The sequence below is a fragment of the Mus caroli genome, chromosome 11 (assembly GCF_900094665.2).
Source record: "Mus caroli chromosome 11, CAROLI_EIJ_v1.1, whole genome shotgun sequence".
Classification (NCBI taxonomy): domain Eukaryota; kingdom Metazoa; phylum Chordata; class Mammalia; order Rodentia; family Muridae; genus Mus; species Mus caroli.
Window position 1 is genome coordinate 45,963,523 of NC_034580.1, and position 21,466 is coordinate 45,984,988.

General features: G+C 45.1%; 1 protein-coding gene across 6 annotated transcripts; it reads left to right on the forward strand.

The window, feature by feature from the left end:
* Positions 1-1,045: 1,045 nt before the first annotated feature.
* LOC110304622 (zinc finger protein 354A) lies at positions 1,046-14,674 on the forward strand. Of its 6 annotated transcripts, none has more exons than XM_021176047.1 (5): positions 1,046-1,222; positions 1,605-1,860; positions 2,689-2,815; positions 3,287-3,382; positions 11,076-14,674. In XM_021176047.1, exons 2-5 carry the CDS (start codon positions 1,831-1,833, stop codon positions 12,536-12,538), a joined length of 1,716 nt encoding a protein of 571 aa, XP_021031706.1. In that variant the 5' UTR covers positions 1,046-1,222; positions 1,605-1,830; the 3' UTR covers positions 12,539-14,674. The 6 variants fall into 6 exon arrangements, with proteins under 6 accessions (XP_021031706.1, XP_021031705.1, XP_021031704.1 ...); XM_021176046.1 differs by lacking the exon at positions 1,605-1,860 and adding an exon at positions 1,891-1,973 and having other exon boundaries at positions 11,076-13,112; XM_021176045.1 differs by having other exon boundaries at positions 1,078-1,222; positions 1,605-1,973; positions 3,284-3,382.
* The last annotated feature ends 6,792 nt before the right edge of the window (positions 14,675-21,466 follow it).

Below are 21,466 nucleotides of genomic sequence, written 5' to 3' on the forward strand. Positions count from 1 at the left end.
TCTTTCTTTTTTGTTTTTTTTTTTTTGTTGTTGTTGTTTTTTGTTTTGTTTTTGGTCTTATTACAGGTATCTTCTAGATCCCTATCTAATTATGTTCATGGCTTGTTGTCTGGTTCTTGCCTTTTACAAAAAATAAAGTACTTCAGGATAATGACGTTTGTTTTATTCAGTTTTTCAAATGGCTCATAATAGGGCTTGGTGCGTGACCATTAGAATACAGACTGTACAGCGTACTCTGAAAAGTCAGACCACACACTCCTGTAGTCTCTCCCTCTTTGGACTGAGAGTTGATACAAGCGATGTGCTGTGACATTGACAAAGCTCTCTCTCAGCTGCCACCCCAGCTCCAACAGACACCCCAGACAGCCTTGAGTTATAACTTAGTTTGCATCTAGTGCCTTCCTGCCTTTTCTTGTGACTCCTGGCACACAAGTTGGGCCATGTGGTACGGCACACTTCCTTCCCCAAACTTGTAAGAATACAGAATTCCTGTCCTTGGGAGCTGAAGGATCTTTGATAAGCTTTGCCCATCAGATCTCCATCGTGGCTGCTTTCAGCCTGATTCTAATAACTTCCCCCCCCCCTCCCCGTTGTTGTTATTTGTGGGAAAAGAAGAATTTTAAGGACATTTATTATTTGTGTGTATGAATGAGTGTGTATGAGCATGGAATGCATCCACTGCCCCGAGATGCCAGAAGGGGGTATTGGAACCCAGGCGCTGCAGTTACAGGCCATTGTGAGCAACTGATATGGGTAGTGGGGATTGAACCTAGGTCCTCAACAAGAGCAGCAAGGACTCTTAAACCACTGAGCACCTCTCCAGCCCTACTAATACCTTAAAAAAAAAAAAAAAAGCTCTTCTAAAGGGCACTTCGTCCCAGCTTCCTTTCCATTAACCTGCAACATCTTTTATTATTTACCTAACAAGCAGGTGTTTGGTTCCCGGTGTCCACTCTCACCTTCCAAGTAAGTAATCTGTGCTTCCGACAAACCGAGGAACTTCAAATCCCAGAATCCCTGGGTCTCGAAGTGGACTACATTTCCCAGAGGGGTCCGCGGCCACCACCCTCTGGACCCCAAGATCTGACCCCCCGTGAGCCTTCGCGGGTCTTAGGACGTCTGTGGCGCGGCTCAAGGCTCGGGGCCAAGGTCCCCGTGCAGAGTCTTTAGGCGCGGCGGCTCAGAGCATATGTGAGGTGCGGCGGGAGCCGGGCGAGGGAAGGTGAGTGAAGGCTCGATGTGTTCCGACGTCAGACAGGGGCTGGGCTGGGTTCAGCTCGGTGGCCTCCTGCGCATCCCCCGCCCCGGAACGCGCGCTCCCAGTGGCCTCGGCCCTGGAGTGCAAGTGACCTGCTCCCCACCGCCCGGGCAGTGTCCATGCAGGCTGTGTTTTCCGTGCAGCTCTCTTGTCCTGGGCTACTACTGGTCCCCTTTCTGGAGTTTTCCCCTGGTATTCTGGAAATCGATCTCTGACAGCAGCAGTGCAGTTGGGTGGGCAACGTGTTTTAAGGAAGAACACCGTCTCTGCCCCTCAGATCTGAGGGGGTCGAAACCGGAGGCGCCCCCACTGTGGCCGCACTCAGACTTCAATTTCCTTCCCAAAGGGGCTGGAAAGTGCCTGCTGAGATGTGATGAACAGTCTAAGGGTGTTCACACGAGAGCTCAGTGAGTCCCCTCGGTTATGGAGTACAGTGTCGCCTGAGTCTTGCTTCTGGAAATCCACGGACAAGAAGACTGGTGACCTGCCGATTCTCTGATGCCCACCCCCAGCTCCTGGTTCCCTCTCTTGAGGCAGAAGAGCCAGGCTCAGCTGATGGGACACTTTGGGAGATGCTGCTTCTGACAGGTGCCGAGCAACAGGTACTACTCCTTTCTTCTTTCCACCCTCAGATCCTCCCTCATCTTCACCCATCTTTGGAAGAAGAACCTTCAGAAAGAAGATGGCTCCTGAGCAATGGGAAGCGACATCTCAGGTAAGCACCTTGCCGGTTCACATCATAGCAGAAGGAGCGGCTTTTGTTTGGTTTTCCTTCTGACAGTTATCCATGCAGTTCAGCCTTCACCGGGTTTCAGCGCCCATGCCCTCCTTGGAGCAGTTGGTTCTCTCTCCGTGGGTGGTCGATTCTGTGGGGAGCACACCCGATGTTCACAGTTCTAGTCTTCTGTATCTCTTGATAAACAGGCTATTGTTGCCTGGTGCCAGTCTGGTGTATGCCTACAAATTCCACAAGTAACTTGCCAGGTACCTGGGACAGAACACACATACGTGCTTGAGAAAATTCCTTTTTTTCTGGCCCTGCCTCCCGCACTTGTCTGTGTTTCTTTCTCTGCCCTTACCAAGATTGGTTTTCTATTTTTTCTTCGTTCTTCTTGACAATCCTTATGTTGCTTCCCAAGCCTTCTCCAGCCTGTGGTGGTTGGTTGGTTGGTTGGTTGGTTGGTTGTTGTGTTGTTTTTCCCACTTTATGGGTTTTATCTTTTGCTTGTACAATTTCCATGAAAGTTTTCGTTTCTTATTGTGTATGTATGTGTGATGTGGTATGTATACATGTGTATATGTGTATTCTCATGTACTTGGTCACGTGTTTGGATGGCTGTATCTCTGTGTGAGGATATACATCTGCACATGTGTGTCAAAGCATGAGGCTATAGGGTGGCTTCTCCCATGGAGTTGTCTGTCCCTCACAGGTGTCGGTGACATTTGAAGACGTGGCCGTGCTCTTTACCCGGGATGAGTGGAAGAAGCTGGTCCCCTCTCAGAGAAGCCTGTACCGTGAGGTGATGCTGGAGAACTACAGCAACCTGGCCTCGCTGGGTAAGAGAGTGCCCTGTGGGCAGAGACTCACGAGCGAGACCTCAGTGCCTTCTTCCCTGAATGGAGATTTCATTGTGAAATCTTAGCAGAGTTTTGCCTTCGGGTCTTACAAATATGACCTTATAAGTAGGCATTGACACATACTTTGCACAGCAGGCCTGGAACTGCCCATGTGCAGTGGAGCGGGCGTGGCAGTGAGGGCACCGCTTCCCTTGGTATGAAGCAAAGGTTCATGGTCCTGGCATCTTCCCAACCAGCAGTCATTCCATGCTTGCTTGGTTCATCTCTCAGCAGAGAGCTTTGTTCCATCTCTGGAACCTCTTGCCCATCTCCTTTGCTACGGGTTTTTCTGCAAAGGGCCGTGTGAGGGAAACATTTGAGGCTTAATTGATTTCTGCAACTTAAGAGATTTTCTCAGTCCTGTGTGGTTGTCTGGCTTCTGGTTACTGAGCTCATCTTGTCTACAAGCAGGATTCCCGTTTACCAAACCAAAAGTGATCTCCCTGCTGCAGCAAGGAGAGGATCCCTGGAAGGTGGAAGAAGAAGGCCCTGGAGGCTTCTCTCTCGGTGAGTGCGTGCGCAGGCCTGGCAGTCTATGCAGGCTCCAGTATGGCGAATAAGGAGAGGGTGCAGCTTAGAGTGTGGGTTGGAAAATGTCTTCAGGTTCTCAGTCCACAAGAGGTGGCCGGGGGTGGAGGGGGTGGGAGGCTGGAGAGACAGCTCAGTGGTTAAGAGCACTGACTGCTCTTCCAGAGGTCCTGAGTTCAAATCCCAGCAACTACATGGTGGCTCACAACCATCTGTAATGAGATCTGACACCCTCTTCTGGTGTGTCTGAAGGCAATGACAATGTCTTATATATATAAAATAAATAAATCTTTAAAGAACAAAGAGGTGGTCAGGGACTGGGATGGAGCTCAGTGGTAGGAACACCTGCCTGGCACACAAAAAGCCCTGGGTTCAACTCACAGCACACACACACACACTCACCAATGAAACAAAGTAAACAAACAACTCAATAAATTATCCTTGAATTAGATAGGAGCAGTGGAGGGAAACTGAAATCTGGGCTAGCTCTGTTGTTCTCTTCTGACCACGCCCCGAATGAATTTCTTGGGATCTTTTTTTTTTTCTTGTTGGTTGTTTCTGAGGAGGACTGTGTTTTCAGAGCTCATTTAAGAAGTATGGTATATTTAAGGGATGATAAAGAACTCACTCAGGTTGGAGTTCAAAATGTAAAGGAAAAGGAAAGGGTGGGAAGGCTATGCATGTAGGGATCCTGTAACGAGGGCCTTGGTGCTGTTCCGAGAGCTGTGTCCTGGACATGGGCAGCTGCAAGCATCTGCACTGCAAATGGCCACTGTACTTGTGGGTAGCTCTCAGAAAGCTGGTTCTAATCAGAAACAATTCAAAGGTCTCTTAGTTAACCAGCTGAAGAAACTGTGGTATGTCCTTGTTCTGGCAGCCACCATCTCAGAGAGTGTCAAGGAGTGAGGCGGGTTTCAGAGCACTGTTGAGATTAGATTGAAAGAAAATTGTGTGCACAGAGAGAAGGGCGAGGAGGCAACAATGTACCCTTTAAAAATGGGCCCGGAAAAAGAGTCTTTATTTGTATACAATGCTGTAAGTTGTTACAAAGAGCTGTTACATTCAGGAAGTGCTGTGAGGGGCACTATGGAAGATGGATTGAACTTGAGAGGCAGCCAGACAACCTTAGGGCGCCACTGCAGGAATGAAGGGAAAGCTAGCGGGGTCTAGATGAAGGCCTCTGCTTAGGGCTTTAGAGAGACCCCGTGTGATGATTGGGGGGGGGTGGTTTTCATTCAGCGTATAAGTGAAGTGCTTGGATACGGATCTCTGGTGGGGGTTTCTATAAGGGTTGGAACTCACAAGTGAGATCAGAACTCTTGGACCCTTGAGCCCCCAGCCGGGGGTTGGGATCCTGGAAAACTGTTTTTGCAAGGTGGTTAAAAGAAAAGACCTTGTGAGCCAGACCTGAAGTGACCTAAAGGGAGGCTCAACAGAGGTGTTGCTATGGTGATAGAAACTAAGGGCCAATGAGTTGGGTAAGATCCCTCACTGGTGAACTCACAAAGTTACTTTTCCCTTCAAAACTAAACAAATACAGGGCTCAGTTCTTTAGTGCCTTGGCTGCTTTTGTAGAGAACCTGAGTTCAGGTCCCAGCACCCACCTAACCATTCATAACTCCAGCTCTAGGGCTTCTGATGCCCTTCTTTGATCTCCGTGTGCCTTGGGGATGCATGTGGGACACATGCAGGCAAAACGCCCTTACACATAAAAACGAATCACTTTTTAAAAAATGTAAAACAGCCTTTGTTGTCCCTGGGTTTGTAAGTCTTAAACTGGAGGTGAGAGGCCATGGCTTGAAGGGTGTCTTCCTTTGGGTCTCTTGCTTAAGAATTGGCGCAGAGCCTAAGCAGTGTGGCTGTGCTCTTCCTGCATAGCTACACTAAGAATCATGGGTGAAACCACTTGTGTATCGAACAGGCTTGGCAGGTGTCCAAATGCACAATATTCCAAAATCTGGACATTTTTAAATTCCAGAAATGGTTTAGTAATCACATCTCCAGTGAGAGATCTCCCCAGCCCCCTTTTCTTTTCCTTTTATCATCTTTAATGTCAGAAGCCACCAAGAGTCTGCTGAACCGTGTGGGGTTGTCAGCCATCTGCTGGTCTATCAGTGAAGCCTCTGGGGTTGTAATCCATTCAGAGGAAGGCGGCTTTTCCTGATTTTACACAGGTGCTACCATGGAGGTCAGCCACAGCCTTAAAACTAGCGACTTCTGTACCATGGAGCCCAAGGCAGAGTCCTCACCATAGTGGTCACCCTTGTCTAATGTTCTGCCTCAAGGATTTTGTACCTGACTTATCTATCTGCCTTCTCTTTTTCTTGATGGCCAAGAGCTCTTGTGGTTGCCTTCCTGGGTTCCCCAGGATTCTGCCCAGGGCTCCTTCCTCCATGTTCTTCACCTCAGCAGCCTCATTCTCCTTCCATACCATTCCTGCATAGCACATGGGCACGTGCGTGATCTCTGTCTTCCTCTGCATCTGTATCTGGAGGCAGCTTGTTTCGTTTATTTCCATTTTCTAGTGCTGGCCAGAGTAGGCTTCTGGTTATGCAGAAAATATAGGAATAACTTGCACCATATAAATAAAAGGAAAAGCCCTCTTTAAATAGTGAAAGCCAAATGAGCCAGTGACTAATACAACATAGAGTATTTCCACAAATGCCTTTACATCAGCGTCATTTGGTTTATTTGTGGTTTCTGTGTATCATAAGGGTGAGACTACCTGCGAACAATGTTTTTAACCTGGGTAGGGTCATGTGGGTAGTTTTGACACATTTATGGATGACATGATTGATAGTGGGAATTACTTTAGGCTTACTTTTGTGGAAGAGACGTAAGGGTTCACAGTGATGTGAGACAGGTTTGGCATGGCCCTGCTCCCTCTGAGATACCAAGACTGATGCTTCTTTAGCCTGTGGCTGACCCTTGAAGATCCTGCCTTGACCTGTGGCTGACCCTTGAAGGTCCTGGCTTGAGTGTCAGACAACTCCAACCAGCACTCACAGCCCATCCTCACCTGCACTCTCACCGTCTAAGGAGAATTTTGGTGGTTCTCTGTGCGCATATTACCCACTATTAGTAATGATCACATGGATGGGTATGGAGGCTCATGCTTGCAGTCTTGGCACGCAGGAGTCTTAACGCAGAAGTGATGGTAGTTTAAGGCCAGCCTGTGCTACATAGTAAGTTCCAGTCCAGCCTGGACTAGAGTGAGATCTTGTATTCAAAAAGAAGAAATCATGACGCAATGTGATCATTACTTAGAACCTAAGTCCTAACCGTTTCACCAAGTAACTCAGCTGCGCTTGGTTCTCAGAGAGAGCAAAGGTGGAGTGGTGTGTTCGTGGATGTGGGGGTTCTGAGTGGGGCATACAGAGCAGTTAGCATATCCACAACCTGTGACTGGCCTGGGCCCCAGTGGAAACTGACATGGGTGGGAGAGAGTTGATGTAGGTCCTTGTAGCTGGGACTGCTTTCATTATAAACAAAGGTTCTCATGCTCGAGTTCTTATTCCCCTTGGAACCAGGTTTTACACGGGCTTTCCAGGTCTTCCTGCCTTTTCACTTTGCCTTATTTCCTGAGACTTCCAGTTGGTCTCCCATTTACTGCTCCACTAAAAGAAATCTTCTTAAATTCCATGCTACCTCCATCTCCTGCACTTAAGACCAAACTCCACAGCTGTTACATCTGTGCAGAGGGCCTAGGTCAGTCCCTTGTATGCTCTCTGGTGGCAGTTCAGTCTCTATGAGCCCCTGTGGGCCCAGGTTAGTTGACTCTGTGGGTTTTCTTGTGATGACCCTTCTGGCTCCTTCAATCCTCCTTCCCCATCTTCCACAGGATTCCCCTAGCTCTGCTTAATGTTTGGCTGTGCATCTCCGCATCTGTTTCCATCAGTCACTGGGTGAAGCCTCTCTGATGACAGTTATTCTAGGCTCCTGTCTGCAAGTATAGTAGAATGTCATTAATAGTGTCAGGGGTGGGCTCCATCTCATGGCATGGGTCTTAAGCCGGGCTGGTCATTGGTTGTCCCTTCCCTCAAATTCTGCTCCATTTTTAACCCCTCCATATCTTGTAGGCAGGACAAATTGTGAGTCTAAGGTTTTGTGGCTGGGTTGGTGTCCCCATTCCTTCACTGGATGTCTTACCTGGTTACAGGAGATGGCAGGTTCAGGCTTCATATCTCGCATTGCTAGGGGTCTTAGATTTCTGGGAGTTTCCATTGTCTATGCTTCCCCCACCCTCATCCCCAATCCTTTTGTCTCTCCCAGTAATGTCTCTCTCTCTGTCCTCCCCCTCCCCACCTCATCCCTCCTATTCCCATCCCCACCTTTTCCCCAACCCAGGCCCCTCTCTCGGGGAACATTTTCTTAATTAAGATTCCATTCTCTCAGATGACGTTAGCTTGTGCCAAATTGGCATTAAACTATCCAGCACACCAACCAAGCCATATACCCAAACCAGTCTTCAGGGTATTTGACATAGCTAATCATTTGTTCCTCTCTGGCTCCTGGAATACCATCATCTCCCAGTTTCCTTAAATGTTCAGGAAGTCTGCTGATTTCTTTCAGTTCTTTAGCTTTAAATAGAATTTGTAGGCTGATGATTCCCAAATGCCTGTCGTCAGCTCTGACCTTTCCCCAGGTCTCTAAAGCAGCACACAGCTATTTCAGAGTCTCCTTGCCTTTTCCTCTGAAGCCCTTCAGCTATCACAAGTAGACCTGAAGCAGACCCCTAGGGCTTCCCATCCTCTCCTCCCTCTTCTTGGTGATTGGTGCCATAATTCATTTTCAGAATTCATAGGCATGATCTTAATTAATTGTCTTCTTTCCTTCCTAGTACTCTGTTAGACCATTAATCTCAGTCCTGATAGCAACTTCATGTGTATTCCACCCCTTTCTGACCTACACAACCTCAGCTCCCTAAAACCTTCATTTGCTTTCACTTCTGCCCCAGGTCTCTCTGTTCTCTGCCAACTCAAATAGTGCATATTTCCCCAGGCATCCTATTGTGCTTGGTATAAAATTCCACAGCCTTTACCAATATTCAGGAGGCCTTGCATACTTTGCTCTTTAACCATTTTTCCTTTTGTTCCGTACATTCTAGGCAAGGTCAGGGTCTTTGCTCCATCAGAAGTCAACTGTACTTCTGTTTCTCCTGATGGCTTTGCCTGGGACTCTCTCCAGATAACCATATGGCTTCTATGTACTTGTTTGTCACTGCATCCTCTCTGCCCATCGAGCACACACATGTGCACATGCACACATATGAAAGTGTACGTGTCAGCAGTGCTGGAACCTCGTCTCACTCAGAACATTATCCAGCCACAGTGTGAGAGAGTGAGGGTGAATGGAAAGGTGGTCTCTACATATGTAAAGATAGACAAGTAAAATTAAACTGGACTGTTCCAGAAACTGCATCTAGTTCAGCATAGCTGACAGCAGCCAGGGGAGGGAGGTGTTGGCAGATGTAGACAAATCTTTTATACTTTTACAGTTCACAGTGAGATGAATCCTAGACCTCATCAATGACTCATTGGCATTCTAACAGAGATCTTAGAAGAACATGCAGCACGGGAAGATCTGGATTTAGGCAGGATGATCTGGTTGTAGTGTAGAGGAAGTTGTCAGAGGCAAGACTCAAAGCTAGGGCATTAGTTAGGAGACCATGGTAGAGACAGTAATGGATAGGAAAGAGAATGCCTTCTCAGGGCCTCTTAGTCACTGTTCTATTGCTACAAAGAGACACCATGACCATGACAACTCTTAGAAAAGAGAGCATTTAATTGAGTGCTTGCTTATAGTTTCAGATATGTTCCTTAGCATCATGGCAGGGAGCATGGCAACATGGAGTTAGACAGAGTGCTGGAGCAGTGGCTGTGTAGATATCCTCATCCACAGGTGGCAAGAAGAGAGAAGGGAGACAGACAGACAGACAGACAGGGCCTAGCATTCGCTTTTTGAAATGTCAAAGCCCACCGCTAATTACATACTTCCCTCAACAACACCACACTTCCTAATCCTGCTAATCCAAACATTTCTATTCCCTGGTGACTAGACATTCAATTATATGAGCCTATGGAAGCCATTCTTATTGAAACTAAGACATTTTATCTATGGGGAAGATGCACGTTCAGTTGCTGACTGCAGCGCTCAGAACTCTGGCAAGGGCAAAGTATCAGAACTGTAGCCTTTCTTTATAAGAAGGCCTAAGGCAGTGTCTTAGACTCTTCATTGCTGTGACAAATAGCTGGGAGAAAATGTTTAAAGGGGAGAGAATTATTTTGTCATGTGGCTTTATGGATTTTAGTCCATAGCTGCTTTGCTCCCTTGCTTCTGGGCCTGTGGTGAGGCAGGGCATCATGTGGGTGAGCATATGGCAGAAGACAGCTGCTCACCTCAGGGTAGTCCAGAATTTGGGGGAAGCAGGGATAAGATATACAAGATATTCTTCCATTAACCTATTCTTCAAAGAAAGTTCCACCTCCTGACTTCCACCACTTCTGTATGATACCATTGGGTTGGAAACCCATTGGTGATCCAGTCACTACCCTAAACCAGTCAGCTAGTAGTGAGGCTTTTAATATATGAGCCTTTAGTTGACAGTTCAAACTCAAATCATAACACCAGTCTTGCTTGATGCATGGATAAGGCTGTCTTTACAGCTTACAGATCTTGACATTATGCCTGTTTTGTGGCACCTCTGTAGAATTAAGGTAATAATGTCTTCCTGGGTAAACTAGTTTAGAATTCTCTCTAATCTATGTTGTGTTTGAGAAGGCAGGTTCTATGAGGACTTGTGACTAATCTATATGAAATTCATGTTTAAGTGGTCAAGAGTACTTGACTTTCTTCAAATTAGGTAGGTATAAATAAGAAAAAAAATACTACACAAGCCAGATGTGGTAGCACATGCTTATATTCCCAGTACTCAGAAGGTAGAGGCAGGAGGATTGCTACAAGTTCCAGGCCAGCCTAATCTGTCAACTTAAGCTGTATAGTGAGACTTCATATCAAAACAGAAGTAATAATTGTGTGTGTGTGTGTGTGTGTGTGTGTGTGTGTGTGTGTGTATGAGATACCATCAAGAGGATTTGTAAGCGGTAGAATATGCTGATCTGCTTGTTATATGTAGAGAAGTACAGAATAATATATCAGTACATCAGAAGTGGTCATCAGTAATCACAGTTCTCGGGAGGCTAAAGCAAGACGTCATGAGTTCAAGGACAGCTACATGGAGATTGAGATTCTGTCTGAGAAAATAAGAAATGCTGGCTGGAGGAATGGACCATGTATGTTTGGAGTCAAGCAAGCATTCTCATAGTAAACTTTTGAATTGGATCTGCAAGATATTGTTGGCAAGAAACAAAGAGGGCAAACTTAGAGGTAACAGTGTAGGTGACTAACATGAGTCCTCTGGGTTCTAGATACTACACTTTCCAGCTCCTTGGCCCTGTTTAATCGCCATCTAGAAATGGATTTGCTTTTTTTTCTTTCACTTTACTTCTGTTACCATCAATTTTGTTTCTATATGAACTCTTGGGTCTACCCTCTATTTTTAACCACACACCAAGACTCTATTTAAGTAGCATTAGTATTTATCCACTCAACATGTCTAGTCTCAATAGTCAATTTTTATGTCACATCTTTGGTTTCCTTTTTCCCTTTCTAGGACTGAAGTGCAGTCAGAGAACCACTAAGTCAACTCAAACACAAGACTCTTCATTTCGGGAACTGATTATGAGAAAATCTAAAAGAAAAGAACCTTTGAACATGAAGTCAGAAAATCTTTCCATACATGAAGGCGAATTAGAGGAAAAGTGGGATATGAATGCCTCGACTATAGAAAGAAGCTATAAAAGCGATGAACTGAGCCCAGAGTCACATAGAGAAAAAAGGTCATCAAAATGTGAAAAGCAGATATCATATTTATCTAATCCACTAGGAATCACCCCAGATAAACGCTATAAATGTAGTATGTGCGAGAAAACTTTCATTAACACCTCATCTCTTCGTAAACATGAGAAAAATCATAGTGGAGAGAAATTATTTAAATGTAAAGAATGTTCAAAAGCCTTTAGCCAAAGTTCAGCCCTTATTCAACATCAAATAACTCATACTGGAGAGAAGCCTTATGTATGTAAAGAATGTGGCAAAGCCTTCACTCTCAGTACATCCCTGTATAAGCATCTAAGAACCCACACTGTAGAGAAATCCTACAAATGTAAGGAATGTGGTAAATCCTTTGGCCGAAGGTCAGGCCTTTTTATACACCAGAAGGTCCATGCTGGAGAAAACCCTTATAAATATAACCCAGGGAGGAAGGCGTCTACTACTCTTTCAGGATGCCAGAGAATTCATTCCAGAAAGAAGACCTACTTGTGCAACGAATGTGGCAACACCTTTAAGTCTAGCTCATCCCTTCGTTATCATCAGAGGATCCACACCGGAGAGAAACCTTTCAAGTGCAGTGAGTGTGGTAGGGCCTTCAGTCAGAGTGCATCGCTTATTCAGCATGAAAGAATCCACACCGGAGAAAAGCCGTACAGATGCAATGAGTGCGGGAAAGGCTTCACTTCTATCTCAAGACTCAATAGACACCGAATAATTCATACGGGGGAGAAGTTTTATAATTGCAATGAGTGTGGCAAAGCCTTAAGTTCCCATTCAACTCTTATTATTCATGAAAGAATTCACACTGGAGAGAAACCATGTAAATGTAAAGTTTGTGGGAAAGCCTTCCGACAAAGTTCAGCTCTGATCCAACATCAGAGAATGCACACTGGAGAAAGACCCTATAAATGTAATGAGTGCGGCAAGACCTTCAGGTGTAACTCATCCCTAAGCAACCATCAGAGGATCCACACCGGAGAGAAACCATACCGATGTCAGGAATGCGGGATGTCATTTGGTCAAAGTTCAGCTCTTATTCAGCACCGAAGGATTCATACTGGTGAGAAACCCTTTAAATGTAACACGTGCGGGAAAACCTTTAGGCAGAGCTCCTCACGGATAGCACATCAGAGGATTCACACTGGAGAGAAACCCTATGAATGTAACACATGTGGGAAACTTTTCAACCATAGGTCATCCCTCACCAACCACTATAAAATTCACGTGGATGAGGACCCTTAAAAAGTACATTTGCAGGTGTAAAAGCCTTAAACCAAAGCTCTTCAGAGAATATGTGCTTGAGAGATGGGGGGTCTCTATAATCATTTAGTTATTGTCAACTAAATTCCATGGATAAGTTTTATGTAACAGGTAGGAACAAAATGTTCATGCCTGTCTAACACTTTAAAAAAGTACTTGAGATCCAGGGGTTCATACGTGTAGTCCTGGCTCCTGGGACCCAGAGACATGAGGATTGCTTGACTCCATGAGTTTGAAGCAGCCTCAGCAAACCTAGGGAGGTTTCCATCTCAAAAGATCAGTGACCTGAAATGGAGAATTCACAGGTGAAGACCTTGACTTCGGGTATTTGTAAAATGGTGCTTTTCTCTCTGCAGCAGTGTGTGCTAGAAACAGTTGTAATTATAGGCATCTAAGTGAGCAGAGGAGTGCGCTGGACTTCTCAGTAGCAAAACACTAAATTCTACTGTGGTGATATTTTTTATACCACTTTAATAACATTCAATAGGGATCAACTCATTTTTAAGAAAAAAGAGCCAAAATAAAAGATTAAAATGAGCTGTAATCTACCTCTTAAGTCTCTGAAACATCTCCTTTTCTTGACCGATTTCAAATGTGTGTGGATATTATTAAAAATGAAAAATAAAAAGCTCATCTCCTGGTATTGTGAATTGGAGAAGTGCACCTAGTTATTAATTCTGTTCCCAGAGGTTTTTGTTGTTGCTGTTGTTTTGATCACTTCAAAGTCATGTACTACGAAATTCTACCTTTCACCCATGTGCTGTCATCTAGGTCATGTGTTAAATACAGGAATAGCAATTAAGGAGTAGCTCAGTGGTTAAGAGTGTTCTGCAGTTTCAAGTGACCCAGCCTCAGTTTCCAGTACCCATGTCAGGTGGCTCACAAACACCCCTACCTCCAGGCAGATCTGATGTCTCTAGTCCTCACAGGCAATTGCACACATTGCATATTCGTGTGTGTGTGTGTGTGTGTGTACACACAGTTTAAATCTTTCTAAAAGTGAGAAATAAACTCAAAGTTACTAAGAACATATAAGTTTTAACCACACACGCAAAACCGTTATCAGAAGACATGGCAAATCTAACACATGTAGGAAAATGCTGAAGATCTTGCTGTTATTTAGAGCTGCGTGTGTGCCCCCCAAATTTATGGGTTGAAATGCTAGACTCTAGGGTGATGCAAAGATTACTAGACCATGTGAATTAGCTCCTCTTTAATGGAGTTAGTGTTGTGGTGAAATAGTAAACTCTTTTTCAGCTGTCTCTCAGACAGCATAAGAAGATACCTGTGAAAGGTATGTTTTCGCCAGACAGCAAAATATCACCCCTTAAAAGTGTATTTATCAATATGAATATCTTTATTAACATCACTGGATTTAGTATCACCTAGAGGACACACCTCTGGTTATGTCTTCGAGGGTGTTGCTAGAGAGGTCTACCTGTGGGGCAAAGAACCATCCTATATGTGCGTGGAATCATTCCATGGACGAGTCCTGGACTGAAAAAAAAAGCCAGCTAAATAGAAGAACTTTTCTGTTTTCAGCTCCATTAAAATTTGAGGCAGCAGCCTAATGCTTGTACAACCACAAGCTCCTCCTACTACTCTTGCTCTCCTAATGTGATCAGACCTGTGCTAATTGTAACTGTAGTGACATTGTATGCATGTATGTATGTGGGTATGTATGTATGTATCTATGTGGGTATATGTGTGCAGATATATACATATATATGTTATATGTATGTTTGAGACAGGGTTTCTCTGTGTGAAGCCCTGACTGTTCAGGAATTCACTTTGTAGACTGTCCTGGCCTCAGAGATCTGCCTGCCTCTGCCTTCTGAGTGCTGGAATTAAAGGCATGTGCTACTACTGCCTGGCCTATATTTGTAATTTTCAGTTAAAAATTAAATTCTTCATTTGCAGTAGCCACAGATCCTCCATTGAAAAAAGTTGTGTTGCCTTTTGCTGATCCAGACCCCAAAATTATTTGGTGTGACAATTTTCTGCAAAATGCTCTCTCTGTAGGGACCTGGGAAGACAACCATCTCACACCAGGTAGCACATCACATTGCTGGTAACTACACAGCACCTGGAAATAAAATGTCAAATCAAATGAGATGACCCACATCTCTTCCTGCCAATGGCTAAGGTTGGAGGGAACACAGAACTACATAGAGATGAATGCTCACAACTTCCTGGGCAACCTGAGGTCTACAATTTTAGTACATTTAATGTTGATTTAGCAGATTATCACTGGCTAGATAATTTATAATGAGATGAAAGTTTTTGCAGTAATGATAGCTGAAAAGTCTACACCGGGTGAGAGCCTTACTACAACATAATCTGGCTGAAGCCATCTCCCGATACTCCATAATAACAACAATCAATTCATCTAAGTGCTCTACCACTCACTGATGTTATATTGGAGATTTTGTTTCCAACACCTGTACTTGGTGGTGGTTGTAGGGGGGCCGTCAAACAATTGCTTCTCATATCCTTTTGGTGGACCAGCCTGACTCCATCTTAAAGTTAAACGCCATTTGTTACAAGCTCAAAGTAAGCTCATTTCTGTTTGCTGCAAAATTCAAGTTAACTGTGATTTAACCTGTTTCTGGAAATTGACACATTCCCCACTCAATGGAGTCTGACTCACACCTCAGATGTACTCCATCCTGATGAGATGTCTGCTAAGATGATCTTTCAGACAATCTAATTGGCTGCCTGCTTCTATAAAATTTGCTTGCCGAATCTCTACATCACCAAATTCTTTTGAAAGCTCTCAGTTTATACTTTTTCACTATAGAAAGAGTCCTGAAAAGTGAACCCACACTGCTCTCTCAAATCCTGACTCTGAGAGTCAGTCCTATGCATAGTAAATAGAGCTTGCTTAATTGGCTTTAATTTGGGTGTGTGTGCCGGGGGTTGTTCTTGCTTGGTGGGATGAGCACTTTTGTTGTGGCTCTTATTGTCAGTGATCAGAAGGGCAGGATGGCTCATCCAGGTGCTGGATGCTATTCCAGAGAAGCTAAAGTTTGGTTTCCAGTACCCACAGCGCTTGTTTCAACTACCTGTTTCTCCATGGTGACCCTCTAGTGACTGATGTGAGAATTGAAGTTGGATTTGAAGTACAACAGAACCAGAGTACTCCAGGTGATTATAGCCCTGGAACCCTTTACTGGGCTTCTTTGAAGCTTTTATTCCAAGATATCTCAGTGCTCAAAGCAGGGACAGAGAAGCAGTGATCAACGTCCAGATTAGCTCTCATCACTCTCAGCAGATGTCCTCAGAGGGTAGGAATTCCTACAAGGGGGTCTTATACCGGGACTTTCTTGGACCTGCCAACAGTATACATAATGATACAGAGCTTTCCAATAGTTTAAAGCTTAGGACTTTTGCTTGGACATTCTCCCAGCTAGCTCATCTGACATAACCTGACTATCTTGCCCATGACCCACCAAATGGCTAGCTTGGACAGTCTCTCAGTTCGCTCGCTCTAAACATTTCTTTGTTCAGCTCTGGTCCATCTGTCCCAGTGTGTATCTCCCCTCTCCACCTCTGCCCCTGATTGCCCACTTCTTTCTTCTCTCCCTGTGTCATTCTCTCTGACCGGAAGTTTTATCCTCCACTTCCTGCCCAAGCTGTTGGCCACCAAGCTCTTTATGACAACCTCTGATACCTTTAGGCAGGTGAGGAAGGAAGAATATTTACAAAATAGAAAATCCAGTGATGGTCACAGAAATGACCAAAAAATCCTGCCAGCACTTAGCTCTCTGCTGGTACAGAATTAACAATTGAAAGTACAGAGACACACATTCATCAAAGGAAAAAAAAATGCTGAACATAGAGCACATGGCTGCAATTCCTGCCTATAGGAGGCAGAGGCAGGGGGACCCTGAGTTCATAACCTACCTGAGCTATCCACCAAGGGCAGGGAGGGGAGTGGGGAGGGGGCAAGAGAAAGAAGAGAAAAGTCTTAAACTTACTTCGCTATTAAATACTGGCACAAGAACTGAAGAATCTCAGAGAACCCAAGAAGTAAGTATGATTATTACGTTTTTCTATATACTCACTTTTATTGACTCTGTTTTTATTATGGAGTTCCTACAGTAGGGACCATGCTTGAGAACACAAAGATAAACATGGAACCAAGCAGAGTCTTATCTGCCCAACTCACATTACACAAATCCTGCTAGATATACATTTTGTTAATTTCTCATCTTTTAAAATGCAGCGAGGGTTAGTATTTAAATCTGCTTCAGGCCCTCTCATTTTCAGTACAATAAGCCATCGGGGAAACCTGTTCTATTCTGTCTCCTTTTGCTTCTCATCAACAGAATTTCATGGGGCAAAAACTGCAACCTTTTCAAGGTAAGCAACTGACTCAAGGTCAAAGATTTCCCCTTAATGTTTCCAACATCCAAATAAAGTCATCAGTTTTATGGGAGTCTCATCCATCTGTATGATGGGACAGCCTGCCCTGGATGGATGAGATTATGCCAACATTCCTACCCACGAGTGGCTTGCGGTCCTTATAGGAGGTGTCTTAGTTTGGGCTTTATTGCTGTAAAGAAACACCATAACCATGGTGACGATTATAAAGAAAAATGTTTAATTAGGACAAGCTTACTATTTCAGAGGTTCAGTCCGCTATCATCATGGCTGAAAGCATGGTAGCATGTAGGCAGACATGGTTCTTTTTTTTTTTTTTTCCTTGATGTAATTACACAAGGTAGTTTAATGGCGGAGCGCCTGGTCGAAACGTATCTCACACAGGAGACAGTGGATTCGACCACGTGGCTGGAAAGCTAGGGGTTTTTATAGAAAAGGTTCTGGGGCTGGGGGAGGAATTGGCGCGGTTTCACATGATTGGTTCATTTAAACATCAGCAGGGAGGAATTGCAGACATGGTTTTTAAAGAGCCAAGAGTTCTACATCTTGATTCACAGGCAACAAGACTGTCTCACTGGACTTATCTTGAGCACATATGAGATCTCAAAGCCTGACTCCACAGTGACACACTTCCTCCAACAAGGCCACACCTATTCCAAGGCCATACCTCCTAATAATACCACTGCCTCTGGGCCAAGCATTCAAACACATTGTATGTGGGGCTATTCGCATTTAAACCACCATGGAAGGCAAATGCTCCTGTGCTGGGAGACTTCACATACAACCTAAATAGTTCTGTCAACAGCCATCAGGTCTGAATCATATTGGTGATTGGTTCAACAGCAGAATCTCAGAATTTCTCATCTCTTGGTCCTAAACAACAGGGAATATTTCTCATGTTCTACATAAAAAAATACACTGTATAAATTATGGTTAACCGATAATAACTGGAGGAGTAGTGTTGGGCAGTGGGCACTGGGGAAATAAAGGGAGTGGGAGAAAACCTGCATCCCACCAGAGTTCCACTGTTCTGGGTGGGCAGACGTAGGAGGACTGCCACACACTTTCCACGAGGCCCCAGGTGGGTGTTTGGCTGTGGGAAGCCACTGATCCCACTCGGTGGGGGGTGGACAAGGGGCAGTCCTAGGTCTCTGGGCCTCACGGAGGCCAGAGATAAAAGGTTCTCAGTCTCAGGCATCCCAAATACCTCGGAAGAGCTGAGAACAAATGGGGGCCCCCGGGCAGCTCGGTCAGCCCCGGGGCCGAAGGGAAAAGAGGGCAGGGAGAGAGGGGGCTCTGAGTGGTTCCCACACGGGTGAGAATCCTTGGACCTGTCCATGGCTGGAGTGCATGAAGGCCTTCCAGCGGGAGGTTAGACAAGGCTTGTTAGGGGAAAGCCTATCCCATCATTCAAGCATAGTGGGCCTTGATGAGCAGAGACAGTCTATGGTTTTAGAGCTTTATTATAGAAAGGCAGGGGGAAAGAGAGAAGGTAGAAAGAGGAAGAGAGGCTGGCCATGGCCACGTGGAGAAAGGGGGGAAGGGAGAGAGAGAAGGAGGACTAGAGAGGAGAGTAGAAAAAGGTGAGAGCTTAAAGAGAGCGAGGAGGGGCCAAGCAGCCCCTTTTGTAGTGGGCTGAACCATCTTGCTCTTGTCAGGTAACTATGGGGAGGAACATATCTGGCTATAGTCAGGTAACTGTGGGTGTGGAGTCTAGCCAGAATGCCAGGAGCCTAGGACATTGTCTGTATGACTTATAGTCACACACCTCTCCTGCAGGGGCTGTGAGGGCGGTAACTTCGACAGGAGCCAGGGGTCAAGGAGACATGATCGAACACCTTCCATCCCATGTAGATGGAAATCACCACCCATTGGGTTCCCAGGGTTCTAGATCTTTGCTCGACTGACTGGAGACCAGGCTGTCTGTGTGCAGCCCAGTGCCCCACAGAGCAGAGTGTGGACAAGGTCCTCAGTAAGAGCGACAAGAGTGAAAAGAAGCAGAACAGCCTGGTAGATAGGGCTGGTGGTGGGCTGTTCCGCAGGCTGGTGCTAGACTGTTGTGAAGGCCTGCAAGGGAGCAGTGGGGCTGGGGAGCTGGACAGGTGCTTGCACATCCTGGGACCTGCTGCTTGACATTGGGAGGAAGATGAGGGGTAGGAATTTGAACAACAAATGGTTAAACATAGCAGACCAGGGGTGAGGCAACTCTAAGGAATGAAGAGAAAGAAGGTGCTGGTGAAAGGAGAAGCTGGAGGTGATGGACAGGGGGAGGAGATGGAGAAAATCCCCGGGTCTCTGCCTGGTTCCATATGTGTCTTTGAGATGTCAAGCACGGTCCTCACTGTAGGAACTTGGCAGTGGACCTCACTGTAGGAACTTGGCAGTGGAAACACAGTCAATGAAGTGAAAACATAGAATATATTAATACCTAGAAATGCATGATAAAATTAACGTCGTGGGTACTCTGGGATACTTTGATCTCTGTCAGTGGGTAATATAGAGTTGAAAGCACAGTAGCCTTTCTGTATGATAATCTCTTGCCTCTTTCTCTGTGCTCTTCATGGCGAACCAAGCTTAGATATGAATCAGGATCTTCCTGATCCAAAGTGCTGGAATTGCAGCCCTGCGCTCCAAAGAACATTTTCATTCCTTCTAAAGAAACACGATTGTGACATTGATGTTAATACTGACATAAATGGATATCCTGGATAACTCTGTTAAACTGCTATAATTGTATATAAAATTATAATAATCTCAAATATTTAAAACTTGGTTTAAAAAAGCAAGCTACCCAGAAAGGTATCCTGTGCAGTATATTAAATTTATACAGTGAACGTTTCATAATATTAATATTTATCCTAAACTCTCTCTTGATGTAGAAACCGTCTTCAATGTATTTGAAGTCTAGGATTGTACCTGGGGCCAACTAAAAGAAATATATAGTACTACGCTCACATTTGTTTTTGTTTTATGAGACACAGATTCCGGGTCTGCTGTGGTGGTACATAGCTTTAATCCCAGTAGTATGAAGATTTCTGAAAGGTAGGTCTGTGAGTTCAAGTCCAGCCTGGTTTGTATAACAAGATCCAGGCTAACAGGGCTACACTGTGAAACTCTGTCTCCAAAACCAGTCACCATGAGATAGAAGAAAGACATTCTATGGTGGCTCACAACCTTCTGTAACTCCGGTAACAGAGGATCTCACACCCTGATCTGACCTCTGAGTGCAGGACACATCACACATAGCTTTACACGGTCTTCATGAGAGTATTAGACATTTCTAGGAAGGCCCAGATTCTAGAAAAGATGAAGGTTGCCTGTGACACTAGCTACCCAGGAAGCCTGTCCTGGTATGGGGCTCAGATTCCCTTTACACTGGGTCTTTCCCAGCCTCTGGGCCTGTAGAGGTAACACTGGACAGACATCCTAGACCACTGGGTTCAGGTATGTCATCAGCACAGCTGTCTACATCTGGGACCCAATATCAGCCCCTCAGACTTGTGAATGAGAAATAGGATAGAGGAGTTTTCTAGCTTAGATATGACTCTGAGTCCTGGCACCAATGAGCTTCCCTGATCCTGGGTTCTCTGTCCTCGCTTCATTTCTTGAGTATTTCTCAGTTTCCAACTTAACTTACTGTCAGGACTTACGGCAAAAGCATATTGAAATCCTGAGTATGAATCAATTGTAAGATTCATTAACATGTACATGTTTAATTCTCCAAACTTAAATCTACAGTATGATGTTGCCCTGAGGTAGCATCATTAAACAGAATCTGTATTCTTTTTTAATTAATTAATTAATATGCACCCCAAACCATGACCCCTCCCAGTCCTCCCTCCCAGAGTACCCCCATCTCCCCTCCACTTCTCCTCTGAGAGGGTGGGGACCTCCTGGGTATCCTCCCACCCTGTTGTATCAAGTGTCTGCGGAGTTAGGCCCATTCTCTCCCACTACTGCCAGCCAAGGCAGCCCTAGATGCGGGGAGGGTAGTCCAGCCCATGTATGTTCTTCAGTTGGTGGCTCAGTCTCTGAGACCTGACAAGGGTCCAGGTTAATTGATTCTGTTGGTCTTCTTGTGGGGTTCCCTTCCCCTTCAGGGCCTTTAATCCTTCTCTCAAATCTTCCATAAGAGCCTCCAACCTCCATCCAATGTTTGACTATGGGTATCTGCATTTGTTTCACGTAGCTGCTAGGTGGAGCTTCTCAGAGGACAGCCATACTTAACAGAGTATCATTAATAGTGTTGGGGATTGGTGCTTGCCTGTGGGCTAGGTCTCAAGTTGGGCCTGTTATTGGTTGGCCATTCCTTCAGTTCATTCATTCCATGCTCTATCTTTGTCCCTACATTGCTTTTAGACAGGACAAATTTTGAAAGTTTTATAAGTAGATTGGTGTCTTTTGTTTGTTTGTTTGTTTGTTTTTTGTTTTTTGTCTTTTTGAGACAGGGTTTCTCTGTATAGCCCTGGCTGTCCTGGAACTCACTTTGTAGACCAGGCTGGCCTCGAACTCAGAAATCTGCCT

Coding starts and splice junctions, on each gene's coding strand:
- LOC110304622 (XM_021176045.1), top strand. CDS start 1,941: ATGGCTCCTGAGCAATGGGAAGCGACATCTCAG. Junction 2,816..3,283: donor CAGCAACCTGGCCTCGCTGG/GTAAGAGAGTGC, acceptor CTTGTCTACAAG/CAGGATTCCCGTTTACCAAA. Junction 3,383..11,075: donor CCCTGGAGGCTTCTCTCTCG/GTGAGTGCGTGC, acceptor TTCCCTTTCTAG/GACTGAAGTGCAGTCAGAGA.